At 31.9% G+C, this 15,581-nt stretch overlaps 1 protein-coding gene across 1 annotated transcript; it reads right to left on the bottom strand.

Moving 5' to 3' along the window:
* Positions 1-5,051: 5,051 nt before the first annotated feature.
* On the bottom strand, positions 5,052-15,490 carry LOC143064203 (uncharacterized). The gene is made up of 5 exons (XM_076236855.1): positions 12,406-15,490; positions 10,037-10,348; positions 7,287-7,667; positions 6,215-6,319; positions 5,052-5,683 (listed from the first exon to the last, which is right to left on the bottom strand). Exons 1-5 carry the CDS (start codon positions 12,461-12,463, stop codon positions 5,196-5,198), a joined length of 1,344 nt encoding a protein of 447 aa, XP_076092970.1. The 5' UTR covers positions 12,464-15,490; the 3' UTR covers positions 5,052-5,195.
* Between the last annotated feature and the right edge of the window lie 91 nt (positions 15,491-15,581).

Here is a 15,581-nt window from a genome sequence, read left to right as displayed (position 1 = left end):
CTTCTACTGTGAAATTGTAAATATGCAGATACTTGATGACAAGGATGCTTTTGGCAATGCAATCTTTGTTTAATGTGGAAAAAGATACCAATCTATTATATAGTAATTTTCATAAATTTACTGTTTGCAAAAGTATGAATCATTCTAAATACTAAGGATTTTCTTATCCCAGGCAGTTAACATGAGCCGTATTTAGCATAACTTTTTTGAACTTTTGGTCCTCAATGCTCTTCAACTTTGTTCTTGTTTCGGCTCTCGAACTTTTTTTTATCTGGGCGTTACTGATGAGTCTTCTGTGGGCTTGGCGCGCGTCTGTCGTATTCAAATATAGGCCTGTGACTTTTTAATAGCTTTTATGTGTGTGTTTCTATGTCCTGTATGTTCTCCCATTTATTTGTATTGTACAAAAATGTAGTCCTATCATGTAATGTTGTCATTTTAATGTTATATTAAACATTGCCATACAAGCGGGATGTTTGGCTAGCCACAAAACCATGTTCAACCCACATTTTTTTCTTAAATGTCCTGTACCAAGTCAGAAAAATAGGTATTGTTGAATTATAGTTAATTTCTATGTGTGTTGCGTTTTATTGTCGTGGTTCTCCTCCTATATCTGATGTGTTTCCTTCAGTTTTAGTTTGTAACCAGGATTTGTTTTCTTCTCCATCGATTTATGAATTTTAAACAGCGGTAAACTACTGTTGCCTTTCTTTAAGTCCAGAAAGTAATTCACATCACAAACAGGAGGGCTTTATATACCCAATAATAAATAGTTTTTGAAAGGTTCCAGAACTCTACAGGAATTGAGTGTGGAAAATCGCTGACTAGTGTTCTAGACGTCGAAATTTATGAAAATTTGAACGAGATAATGCATCAGCAATTGCATGCTCTTTTGACAAAATGTGAACAGCTTTAAACTGAAAATTATCAATAAGTGGACAGTAAACAATAAACTCAAAACGGTTATAATTCGTTCAGATTTGCTTGACATTTTGCTTAAAATATTCACAACTGCCTGATTATCAATGTGAAAAAGTGCTATTGGGATGATTTCAAGATATGTTATATCTTTAGTTATTTCTGAACTATTCTATTCTTTTTGAACGATAAGATGAGCTGTACATCCTGTAATTGATTAATTAATACAGTTAACAATATTTTTCTATGAAATGAAATATTTTGATTGAAATCTTGAATAGTCTCACAAATGTTCATTGATTTGGTAATGATTTACTTATACATGTAATGGCTTTTTTTAAATGCAATTTTATCAGCAAGATGTAGTACAAAAACGATAACACAGAATAAATACATACGACGACAACATTTAGTTTAATACTAACAGCTATGGACAAAAACAAAATAAAAACATCAGAAAGTGTTAAAAATGAAGATAATATACATTTATGATTGGTATCACCAGCCAAGTAGTCAACACTTCGGTGTTGACATGAATATCAATAATGTTGTTAAATTTTATAATTTCCTGTTTACAAAACTTTGAATCTTTCGAAAAACTACGGACTTTCTTATCCCAGGCATAGATTACCTTAGCCGTATTTGGCACAACATTTTGGAATTTTTGATCCTCAATGCTCTTCAACTTTGTACTTGTTTGGCTTTATAACTATTTTAATATGAGCGTCACTGATGAGTCTTATATAGACGGAACGCGCGTCTGGCGTACTAAATTATAATTCTGGCACCTTTGATAACTATATACTGTTGATGTTAACTGTAATCCAGTTTAACAAGAGTGTTAACAGTATCAATTGTAAGACCCACATATTCCATCAGTGTAGTTGGACCTTCAGATTTTTTATTTGCAATAGGGACTCCAATATCTTTGACAATTGCATCATAATGAAACATCAGTTGCTCCTTTCATCCGAATCTAATTTGCCATCAAATAAAAAAGCATTCAAATAGTATTCTATATTATTTTTGAACCAGTCTTGATTTTTAAAACCCAATGTAAAAACGTTAAAAAAAAATCCAAAAATAGCACATGGAATTGAGCAACACATTGTCATTGCCTTGCCTATGTATTATTCATCTTCAATTTTAAAACCTAGTGCTCAGTGGATAAACCAGAAGTAATATAAATGCTGTTTTAATATCCATTTTTGCTTACTTGGCGCCTTTTCCAAGTTTCTTAACTATATTAACAGCATTATCAAATGAAGAAGAATATTTAACAGAGGTAAACCTTTCATCAATGAAGTTGTTAACACTGTTCAGTGGCGGATATGATAAAAAAAGATAATCAGACGAAGTCCCCAAGTTTTTTTAGGAACTAATTCAATAAGAGAAGATTTGAGATTATATATTGGTCTTTTACAAAAATATGATATTTGAGAATCAATCTTACATCTAGTTCCAACAGGATTTGACAAAACAGACTTTTTTGGGGATTCAAATGGAAATCTTTGTCCATGACAATTCAAACTAAATCAAAATCTAAAACTATAAGGCAAATGAAACGAGACGGAAAAGGGGATCATAATACAATAAGTCACAAACTGTTTTTTGTTGTGAACATTTGAAAATGAGTTTTTTTGCCATTTAGAGTTCCTACCATAAATATTATTGGAAACCGTATGTTGATCTATGTCTATTTGATACATCTTTAGTTTCTCTATATATTTTGTCTCAATGACTCGTGTGGCAGACACAACTCTCTTTATTTTTACCAATGGAAAGTACCACTATATAACGATTGATCATTGAATCCCTGTAATTTAGGACCAAGTGTTGAGAATCCATTGTCTAAATAATGATTTTTAAAGAGAGTGGCTAGATCAAATTGTGCTGAACTATGATTTTCATTAAATTGACTCTAATGATTTTTATAGTTCGTTTTTATGTTTTACTGCATGTTACACCACTGTCCAAGGTAAGGGGATGGGTTGGGATCCCGCTTACATGTTTAACCATGCCACATTCTGGGTAATGTACCTGTCCCAAGTCAGGAGCCTGTAATTTAGTGGTTGACGTTTGTTGCTATGTAACATATTTTTTCATTTTTTTGTACATTAATTAGGCCGTTAGTTTTCTCGTTTACATATCTGGTGGAGTTTTTATTCCCCGATTGTATAAATATCCCAATATACAGCACTTCTGTGTTGACTTGAGTTATAATTGATATGTTCATAATTATGAAATAACTGTTAACAAAACTTTGAATTTTTGAAATTATAAGGCTTTTCTTTTTCTACCTCAGGAATAGATTACCTTAACTGTGATTTTTTTTGGTCTTCAATGCTCTTCAACTTCGTACTTTATTGTTTTTTTTTACATGTTTTGATTCGAGAGTCACTGATTAGTCTTTAATAGACGAAACGCGCGCGTCTGGCGTAAATTAAAAAAATCAATCCTGGTATCTATGCTGAGTTTATTTACAACCATTGGGTCGATGCCACTGCTGGTGGAGTTTTAATTCCCCAAGGGTACCACCATTCCAGTAATCTGCAGTTCTGTGTTGACTTGAGTTATCATTGATATGTTCATAATTATAAATTAACTATTAATAAATCTTTGAATTTTTGAAATTCTAAGGCTTCTCTACCTCAGGAATAGATTACCTTAGATATATTCGGCAAAACTTTTAGGAATTTTTGGTCCTCAATGGTCTTTAATTTCGTACTTTATTTGTTTTTTTAACATGTTTTGATTCGAAAGTCACTGATGAGTCTTTTGTAGACGAAACGCGCGCCAGACGTAAATAAAACAAGAATGTGTCCCCAGTGCACGAATGCCCCATCCGCACTATCATGTTCTATGTTCAGTGGACCGAGAAAATGGGATAATAACTCTAATTTGGCATTAAAATTAGAAAGATCATATCATAGGGAACATGTATACTAAGTTTAAAGTTGATTGAACTTCAACTTCTTCAAAAACTACATCGACCAAAAACTTTATCCTGAGGGCAAACAAACGGACGAACGAACGAACAGACGGAACCACAGACCAGAAACATAATGCCCATAAATCGGGCATAAAAACTCAATCCTTGTATCTATGATGAGTTTATTTACAGTTGGGATTTCAGGGCCTTTTAAAGCTGATTATGCAGTATATGCTTTGCTTATTGTCGAAGGCCGTACGGTGACCTTTAGCTGTTAATGTCTATGTCATTTGGTCTCTTGTGGAGAGCTGTTTCCTTGGCAATCATACATCTTCGCTAGCCAAGGGTTACGACCGACTCCCGTACTCTCCTTGGGTAGCGAGGTTGGCAATCATATCACATCTTCTTTTTTATATTACATGTTTACGGGAAAAGTGTACAAATCAGATAATTACAATATAATCTCATATAATTATTTGATTGTAACAATATATGTCAAAGTTCATTTAATTGCGCCAAATTAATCGTTTTATCATTTTTACTTATGTGTATCTACAAAATGATTGAAGTTTATAAAACTTTTAATTTTGGAACTACAAAGTGTTTATCTACTTTAGGAATAGATTACCTTAAGTGTATTTGGCAACACTTTAAGGAATTTTTGGTCCTCAATGCTCTTCAACTTCGTACTTTATTTTGCCTTTTTGACACTTTTTTTTTTATTCCAGCGTCACTGATGAGTCTTTTGTAGACGAAAGCGCATCTAGGGCAAATATAAAATTTCAATCCTGAATTCTATGATCATCTTATTTTCTTCCCCGTTTATACTTTTAACCGATTACTAATATCAGTTCTATTTTTTGTATTTTTTGCAAGACCAAAATTCTGTATTTTCCTCCACCAAACATGACCAAGATGGAATCTACAAGACCTACTGCCGACGTTTAGAAACACATAAAAAAAAATTAGAAGATGTGGAAAGATTGTCGATTAGAAAGCTCACCACCGGACCCCAATTGATATAGAAGTTGTCTCGTCAATTTTAAGCATTCGTTTTTCAAAATCTAGACCGTTCAACGTCAGGTTAAACTTCTTGTAACTTTCATTAAGTAAGGAAAACGTTTTCTTGTAACAAGCCAAGAGCTGATTATGAGGATAACTTTCAAAATATTGATGTCATATAGCCCTGTATTGAAGAAAGTTCTTTGAAATATTTTAATATGACTTTAAAGGGGGGAAATACAATTTTTCTCGTCAATCTTGATTTAACATGTTTTTACATATTATGAAAAGACTGTAATATATTGGATTGCAGTTGATCAATTACACAGGTTCTAAAGTTCCATTAATTCGCTTTCTTCTTATCCTTTTTACTTAGACGCCTTTTTCCCTTTCCTTTAACCCTTTTTTTCCCCTTTCTTCTTTTATTTGTCTTCTTGCATTTAGATAGATTATCTTTCTCACTGCGACAACACTTGTTGCATCTTTTTATAAACTTCTTTTTACATCTTGTTGCATTTGAACATTTCTTGCATAGCTTGTCTAATCGTTTTCCACGTAGGTTACACCCTTTCCGTCTAGGTTTGGGACATTTATTTGGTACAACTTTTCCTTTACAGCATTTTCTTTTGCATTTCTTTCCAAGCCTTTGTCTCTTTAAGCACTTTATACAGAAATCATCCAAGATGACAGGGGCTTTAGTTGATAGTGGTGAATATGAAACAGGCATTTGTGTAGAAATATGATACAGTGACATCATTTGTTTACAGGCTTCGTCTGGGTCGTGGTCTTCAGCAAGTTTGGATATTCTTTTTTTCTTCAGACAAAAGTCATCTAAAACGAAATAAATCAAGATGGAATTGTTACTAGCTTAAGATAAATTATATAAACCCTAGTCGTGAAAAATTGAAGGTATAACCTTACATATCTATTCTAAGAAAGACTCAAAAGAACATACTTTAGGAGGGAGACAAAAATTTAGATGTTTTAAGAAAGGACCATATCTATAATATTTTAAGAGAGACACGTATCCCCTTATTATAGGTAATCAGCAAAAACTTGACATCAATTGTATAAGGTTGGAGAAGAAAATGTACACCACTGAGATAAGCATAAAGAGGATGCTCTGCACAGATGTATAATACATATGTCTACATAATATGCGATGATCGAAATTGATAGACATTCATGAATGATTTATTAAATTTAGACATGAAACTCGTCTTTTAAAATCACATCAGTTATAAAATGTTTTGTGTCTTCTCGGTTTTGTAGTCAAAAGATGCCATATTTGATGTTCTTTGTTCTGTTTTTGTCTCTGACCTCGTATCTTTATTTTTCTATTATACGAGTTATCTAACTTACGCGTCGTTGTAATCATATCAACTGGTTGGTTAGTATGGTTAGCTGTTGATATTAGCCCATCACATGCCGACATAGTTTTTGTTCTTCTCTCTCCATCATTCAATCCTGAAATTATCAGATGAATCACATAAAAAGATATAGTAAATGTGGACAATATATGTATATCAAGTAGATTGTGCAGATTAGGTCATACAGAAAAATGTTAAAATAAACTAGAGGCTCTTAAGAGCCTGTGTCGCTCACCTTGGTCTATGTGCATATTTAACAAATTGCACAGATGGATCCATGACAAAATTGTGTTTTGGTGATGGTGATGTGTTTGTAGATCTTTATGTATTTTTAAATTCTTGCTCCTTACAATTTTCTCTTTCTATAATATACTTGGCCCTTTCGTTACAGAGGAAAATATTTTGTAAAAATTAATGAAAATTGTTAAAAATTGACTATAAAGGGCAATAACTCCTTAAGGGGTCAACTAACCATTTTGGTCATGTTGATTTATTTGTAGATCTTACTTTGCTTAACATTATTGCAGTTTACAGTTTATCTCTATCTGAAATAGTATTCAAGATAATAACCAAAAATGGCAAAATTTCTTTAAAAATTACCAATTGGGGGACCGCAACCCAACAACCAGTTGTCCAATTCATCTGAAAATTTCAGGGTAGATAGATATTAACTTGATAAACAATTAAAATGCTTGTCAGATTTGCTTTAAATGCTTTGGTTTCAAAGTTATAACCCAGGGTAAAACTATATGGCACCGACAACTTCGTTGCGGGGCCATAAAAACACAACAATTAATGTATTTTTTTGTTCAGTAACTGCAGGGACAGTCTATACTAACTAGTATAGACTGTCTTTGGTGAATGTGCCAAATCTATTTATCTATCTTAAAACACTTGTTAACTTACATGTTATATTGGAAGGAGAAGGAGATTATCACATATTTGTACAGTTCACCTTTCGGAATAAATATTATCTGTCAACTTTGTTATTTTTGTTTGTGATTAACGTTTTCTACGGGTTTATTTTTCAGAGTGAAGGACAGATATTTAGGTTTAAACCTTACGTTTGAAGCATATAAGAAAGCCAGATCCTCCTTTTGTTGTAGCAGGATCTGAGTTAAAATGAAACACGATCTTCCTATCAGCAGCAGAAAATTCCCTATGGTAACTGTTGGACACATTTACTCCATTAATACTAAAATGGTCATTGTCTTCATCTATATTCATCATGTCAACAGACACTAGAAATCGTTCGTCTGCCACCAGTTTTAAATGGATGGTTTTAGTACACCGAACTATTAACGTTGTATCTATATATTTCGTAAATGAATCTTTGCCATAAAGCCATGGAATGTTGTAATGACTTCGTATAATTCCTTGTTTGATATTTGAACCTAGATCTTCTTCACTGTCACAGATTTGTCCTATATATGTTTGGGGACTTTCTGAAACGAGGTAAAATATATACATAGACTATAAGAAAGGCATTTTTTACAGTAAAAAAAAAACAAATGATAGGATTTTCGTGCATACAAAAGTTTTAGAATAGCCTTTATCTGGTACACTAGTATTCCCTTGACCATACGTTTGGAAAAAGAATAGAACGCGAAAGAGCTTTCAAAACTACATTTAAGGCAAAGTTCGAGAGTTGCTATCTTAATTTTTGAACGACCACAAAATAATATGGAGTATTTGTCTGGTTTGCAAACTAAAAGAATCATTTAAAATCGTGCCAATACCGAAGCATTGAGCTTTTTGGAACATTGAACCATACTTAGACCGTCGATATCACACGTGGCATCTTAGGATTTTGAATCATACACCCTTTGCTTTGAAAATGTGACAAAAAAGCAAGAACAAATGATTTTTTTAATTAAAATTATAAGTCACTAAAATGACAATTATACAATCAAAAAGATAGACAATACAATGTGTCTTAATACATCTAAGATATTGTGTAAATTTTCACATTATTAAGACTAAACAGTGAGTAGAAGAATGAACCAAATGAAACTTAAAACATTTGTTAAAATATTGATCTTCAACGCTTGATGGATTTTTAAAATTATATTTTAACACTTTTTGTATAGAAATGTAAATATGTTGCGGACCATATGAGTATTTGGACCATACGTGTATGGTCATGACCATATGCGTATACTTATATGATCGAATCATAAACCCTTTGCTTTGAAAATGTGACAAAAAAGCAAGAACAAATGATTTTTTTTAATTAAAATTATAAGTCACTAAAATGACAATTATACAATCAAAAAGATAGACAATACAATGTGTCTTAATACATCTAAGATATTGTGTAAATTTTCACATTATTAAGACTAAACAGTGAGTAGAAGAATGAACCAAATGAAACTTAAAACATTTGTTAAAATATTGATCTTCAACGCTTGATGGATTTTTAAAATTATATTTTAACACTTTTTGTATAGAAATGTAAATATGTTCCGGACCATATGAGTATTTGGACCATACGTGTATGGTCATGACCATATGCGTATACTTATATGGTCGAATCATACACCCTTTGCTTTGAAAATGTGACAAAAAAGCAAGAACAAATGATTTTTTTAATTAAAATTATAAGTCACTAAAATGACAATTATACAATCAAAAAGATAGACAATACAATGTGTTTTAATACATCTAAGATATTGTGTAAATTTTCACATTATTAAGACTAAACAGTGAGTAGAAGAATGAACCAAATGAAACTTAAAACATTTGTTAAAATATTGATCTTCAACGCTTGATGGATTTTTAAAATTATATTTTAACACTTTTTGTATAGAAATGTAAATATGTTCCGGACCATATGAGTATTTGGACCATACGTGTATGGTCATGACCATATGAGTATACTTATATGGTCGGACCATATGAGTATATACTCGTTTGGTTATAAACAGGCCGGACCATATGAGTATTTGGACAATATAGGTATATTTTTCAATAATATGCACGAGAAAACTTTATAAGATAACAATGATTGCTACATGCAATTGTATTATTTACAATTCAAATAACATTAAATATTGATGTGAAAGTTAGTTTTCATCACTAATTGTATTCTTGCATGGATGCGTAGGGTGACATTTACGTCCACACGGCACCATAGCTATTCTTGGGTCCGGGGTCATTCCGATGTGTCTACGGTGAAAAATCTCTACTAGATCTCCAATATCACAACATGACTGAAGTACATCATATCACCAGACAACTTTAAAAAATGAACTAGTGTCCTTGTCGGTGACGTCATTCTTTTTTTTTTTTAAAACAAAACACGTAATAGTATAAAAAAATATGAATATTGCACTGCTAATGCTAATTATATTAAGTTTCAAAAGTAAGCAATTTTTTAGACTCTTTACCCTGTCGACTTTTACGTCAGGTTATAGTAAAACAGTTGACTTCTTGATTAACAGTTCATTAAGATATCTTTAGAAGTTATCTTCCCAGGTCGACATTTTGTCATTCACTCGTAATAACATATCGGTAATGAAAAACAATGTATGTTTACTATAGTTTTGACTAGTAATGAAATTTACTATGGGAAACTGCTTATTTTATTTTGTTAATCTTGTCATTACTAATTTTTAATGAAAAAAATACCTTTAGTAGTGTCTTTTTAGTGACGTGACAACTAGAAGGGTTATATGAAGAGGTAAGCATAAATGTACCCCGACCGTACGCGTATGGTCGGACCATATGAGTATATACCCATATGGTCATGACCATACGCGTATGGTCCAAATACTCATATGGTCCGGAACAAATATACATGGCTTTTACTTACTTGTCATATTAACACACTGCCAATTGTGGATGTAAAGAGATTCCACCTCGACAAAATATTTTAATAGTGGCGTTGTTGGGAATCTTATCTTACAACGTTGCTTCCAGTAACAGTCTGAAGTATCAACTAGGAGGTCTACCGTGTTTTCTTTATAAGATGGATTTTTGTTTCTACAGGGCTCACTCGCTGCTTTTATATCTGGTCGATATATAACAGTGCCAGAGGGACAGCTGATGTTGACTCCTTGTTGCTTACAGGTATCTACAGCTATATTTTTGTCGATACATATTTGCTCTGAACTAATCGCATTGGCTGTAAAAGTGAAAGCAAAATTTATATTTTTAGAAATATGGCTCTTATTAAATCAACTGAAAAACATATTTGAGGATATGATCGCCGGATAGATGTTATTATAGATCGTATAAAAAGAACAAACACTGTAGAAAAAAGCACAAATAAAGTGGATGAAAAACATCCGATTTATCTTTTTATGAAGACATCCGAATTTTCAGTTAAACTCATTATTAATAGAGTTAAACACAAGAGGATAAGAAAAATTCAGATTTTCAGACTTTAGAAAAATATGAAAGAATGAAAAACCATCAAGGAACTTGAATAACGTATATAAAACACTTGTTCTAATGCTTTTGAAGTGTAAACCTTTATACTGCAATGTTGCCCTTCTGTATCAGGTTAGGACAATGTTTGGCGCCTGTTCAACCTGCTGTATTTGTATGTACCTGTTTTAAGTCAGAAGACTGTTGTTCATTGGATGTCGTTTGTTTGCGTTGTTCATTGGGTGTCGTTTGTTTGTGTTGTTCATTGGATGTCGTTTGTTTGTGTTGTTCATTGGATGTCGTTTGTTTGTGTTGTTCATTGGATGTCGTTTGTTTGTGTTGTTCATTGGAGTTTCTCGTTTCTTGTGTTTTAATATTGATTAGGCAATAGGTTTTCCTGTTTCAATTGTAATTTGGGACCTTCTATAGAGTAGTGCTCGATGTGAGTCAAGGCTCCGTGTTGAAGACCATACGTTGACCTATAATAGTTAGCTTTATATACATTGCGACTTGGATGAAAAGTTTTCTTATTGGCTCTCATAACACATCATCTTGTGTATATTTATATAAAATAAAGGAAATGTGGAATAATAATTGCTAATGATACAACTATTCACCAGAGTTGTAAAAGAAGTAGTATGTTTTTTTAAAAATTCATGTGCCTTTTATGGTCCCTTCAATTCGGTTGACAGTTATGACTTTTCGACTCTTTAAATTTCTCTTCCACAAAGTTATTTCAAACACAATTTTTTTTAAATTAGATTTAATTGGACTTTTTATTTGTTGCCAAACATAAAGCTTATTTCTGTAATTAAAAGATAAATATGCTATGTTTTTCAATTAAAGTTTGAAAGAATGTTTAAAGCGGTAAATTTTCGACATGTTGTAGATATTCCTATGGGCACTTACTACTCCCCTTTAATCTAATGACAGACTGGTCAAACATGGTCAGAAAAAATCCGTCTGAATTCCATTATATTGTTGTATATCAACACTACTTACTGTTTAAAACTTGTTGGTATGTTTGGGCTAGGAATTAATTCTCTCAATATACTGCCGAAATTTACCAAAGGGAAGTTACTTGTATAAATAAAATATAAACAGCGATAACAGTCCTTTCCTGAATATAGTTATTTCACTTTCACACGGGAAATTCAAGAAAACAATAGGACAAAGGGGATGATGTTCCTGTTAGGGACTGTAGTGTTCCTTTTGAACCTTTCAGCAGTGTTTATACCTTCCGTTGTCTGTTATTACGTTATGGTTTTAATGACACAACCCATGTATCACTGGTAAATTATAGCCAGGAATTTCGGGACCCTTTAACGCTACTATATGGTATGAGTTTTGTTCGATCATTGTGGAATGCTGTATGGTGACATATAGTTGCATACTCTATATCTGCGTGAGATTTTTCTCTGTTGGATATTTATCTCATTTACTCTCATTGGTACACATACCATATCTTCTTATAATTGCTTTGTTATAAGAAATTTAGACACAATAAAAAATAATTATTGTAAGGGACGGTCGTTTCAAGTTTTGACAGCTTACGATTTTACAACAATTCGTCAAAAATAGTAGAATTCTACTAGACTAGTAAATATAAAGTCAAACAACAACAGCAACAGAAATTGGACACGGGTCATTGAAAAACAATAATTAAGGAAGTATCGTCAATTTTCGTATTATAAACAATACTATAAGTAATAACGAAATAAAGAAAAGTATTTGTTTGCTTATTTCACTTCGTCACTTCGTAGAAAACGTTTTTTCCGTAACAAAAGATGTTGTGTTCATAAAACAGTTTACCTGTCAAAAGGATAATGAAAACAGACGAAGCAGTCAGGTCCATTAACAATGCTCCCATTTCATGCTATAAATATTTTGAGAATTGATTTAGTGTTATAAATTTATATATATTTATACGATTTATAAAAGAAATTTACAACCTATTCATTAAAGTTGGGATTTCCCGTGATTGTTTGAGATCACCCTTCCGTGTCAGTATAGAATGTCACGATAAGTACTGTTTCCCACCTGATCAATTGAAATTCATTATTTTTAAAATGAAAATGTATCGAAAATCAAATATTTAGTATGGAAATATTAAATTTGTTTGTTTGATTGGAAGGAAGGAAAATTGAAAACAAACAACGCATGTAGTGTAAATGTTTATTTATAAACATTTCAAAACTGTACTATGCCGTACATTGCAATCATAAAGGAAAGTTTTCACATATTTCCTTTCAAAGATCATTTTTTGCTATTCATTATTTTTAATTCAACGTGGGACAACACTTCAGTTTCTGAACTAAAAATTGCTGTTTCAAGTACCTAAAATCATATCGATGTCCAAGCATGTAATTTAAAAGACTGTGGATGCTTATGTCATGCATGTTGGCTCACGATAATTAAAAACTCTTGTAAGAAGTCAGGGATTATGACAGTTGTTGTCCATTCGTTTGATGTGCTTTATCATTTGATGTTGCCATTTGATTAGGGACTTTCCGTTTTGAATTTTCCTCGGAGTTCAGTATTTTTGTGATTTTACTTTTCTCATACCTATTACGGATTTCAACTATTTTTAAAAGAGAACGCCAAAGGAAAGTTTGCATATACAACTATATTTCCTTTCAAAAATAAGCATTTTTACTTTTCATTTTTTTTATATATATAATTCAATTATGGACAACACTACTTAGTTTCCAACTGAAAATTTCTGTTTGAAGTACCTAAAATAATATGATGTCCAAGCACAGAATTTAAAAGACAGTGCTTATGTGGGCTCACGACAACACTACTTAGTTTCCAACTGAAAATTTCTGTTTGAAGTACCTAAAATAATATGATGTCCAAGCACAGAATTTAAAAGACAGTGCTTATGTGGGCTCACGATTACAACCAGTAGAAGTTAAACGATATAGCAAAGATAATTATATATATATATATCGGCCATTCACCATTTACACTCAAATTTTCCCAACATTGATTGAACAATAATACAATGTTCATCTAAAAATGAGATATTGTATGATTGTCAATGAGACAGCTTTTCACCAAAGACAAAAAGATCAGATGTAAACAAATACATATAACTATACGTTCGGCTATCGGCAATTAAAAACCCCATACCGTATAGTAAACTATAAAAGACACCGGCATAACACAATGTGAAGTAAATCGAAAGAGAAAATAAATCCATGTTAAAACAATAACCTCAACACATTGTGCAGTAGGCGAAAAAAGGGCCTCCGTTTAAAATGCTCCTGACTTTTCCTTTCAAAGATTAGCACATTTGTTATATATCTTTTTAGTATTAAAAAAAGAAACAAAACTACTCAATTGATGAACTGAAAATTTCTGTAAAAGTAATTAAAGTCATATGTTCCAAGGTGAAAGAGTGCACTGCCGGAAAACGATCACTGCTACGCAAGCACGGAACTGGATTAGTTTTGATGATGGTAAACTAGTGCAAAATGTTTAATTATAACAAAAATCTGTATTTCGTATAAAACTTATAAATATCTCGAATAAATATAGTCAATAAATAAAAAGATAAATCCCACAGCCAATCGTGAATTCGAAGTCATTGAAATAAAATACTTCATAGTTGATTCAATTTAACACTCAGCAAATTAGCATATACATAATAGTTTGACAGCTTCTAATCTTATTCCCATTTCCTCAAGTAAATTATGCTTGTTCGTTTCTATTGTCCACTAACAATACATATTTAATTAAGTAATTGAATCCACACTATATTGTCCTAATGTGTTATCGAATGTAATATTGCGGACCCCTTTTTATCATTGAATGATTTCTGAAGTTCATAACCAGGCCCTTCATCTTTATGAATATTAAATGATCGTCAACTTCGTAATTTATTTGTCATTTTTTAAATTTTATTTATAACGTCACTGATAATTATTTTGTGTACTAAATGTGTGCTTATCCATTTTTTTTAAGTCTTGCCTCTATGTAGATTATTTTTCAAAACCTCACTATCAAAAGTAAGTACTTCACCCAATTCACATTACCTTACGTAAATCCATCTGGTCTGGTCAGAAAAATAATCATCTACTTATTGATGACTGTTCTACAATAATGGTATACACAATTTTATCTAATTTAAAAGACTCTGCTCTCTATGTCTGTTTTCTTTATTCTTGTCGCATAATTATTAGTGATTGTTCAGTCACATATTAACAAGAGTTTTCATACAACGATCATGTTTCATTTTCAGTTTGGATGTTTTTGCAGAAAGGTGTTTAAATTGAAAAATAACCGCTTTATTTGTAATTTGAAATACAGTCCCCAGCAATAAATAAATAAAAGTATAATTCATAAAACTCCCTTAAGCAAAGTTAAACCTAAGATGAAGTATTATTTTTTTAGACATATAGCTTCTAATATTTCTTATTTTTAAAATCCCTGACTTTCAAATATTTATAAAGTGTTATTTGCAGATTGTGAAGTGGTCGATACCTCTGCTGATGAACTGAGTGCATCATTAGCTCAATAGTCGGTGCTGTTGTACTGACATGATTGTTTTGGTTGTTTCGTTATTTTCCTCTTATAGTTGATGTGTTTCCCTCGGTTTTGATTTGAGACCCGGATTTGTTTCAGTTAAATCGATTAATGAGTATTGAACAGCGGTATACTACTGTTATTTACTGCCTTTATTGGTCACATAGCTCATAAAATAATCGAGTACTTATACATTCTTGAATTATTTTGGTTTGAGTGTACCTGATGAAGGAAGAAAGTTGACTCGGGCATACCAACTGTATACACCGTTATTTTCATGTTTTTGCCGTCGACTGCTGTCTGCCATTATTGTTTATACTATAAATCTTGCCAAAACTGAAGAACTAATAACTGAACTTATAATGATATAGGGAACTAGTCGGACTATAATCTCATCGCTTTCCACAAGCACAGAAAGAAATTAAATGATTTTAAAATGTGCGTTACCGCTCAATCAC

This window comes from Mytilus galloprovincialis, chromosome 2, assembly GCF_965363235.1.
Source record: "Mytilus galloprovincialis chromosome 2, xbMytGall1.hap1.1, whole genome shotgun sequence".
NCBI classification, from domain to species: Eukaryota; Metazoa; Mollusca; class Bivalvia; order Mytilida; family Mytilidae; genus Mytilus; species Mytilus galloprovincialis.
Note: the sequence above shows the minus strand (reverse complement) of the source record. Positions and strands in the feature narration are given on the sequence as shown.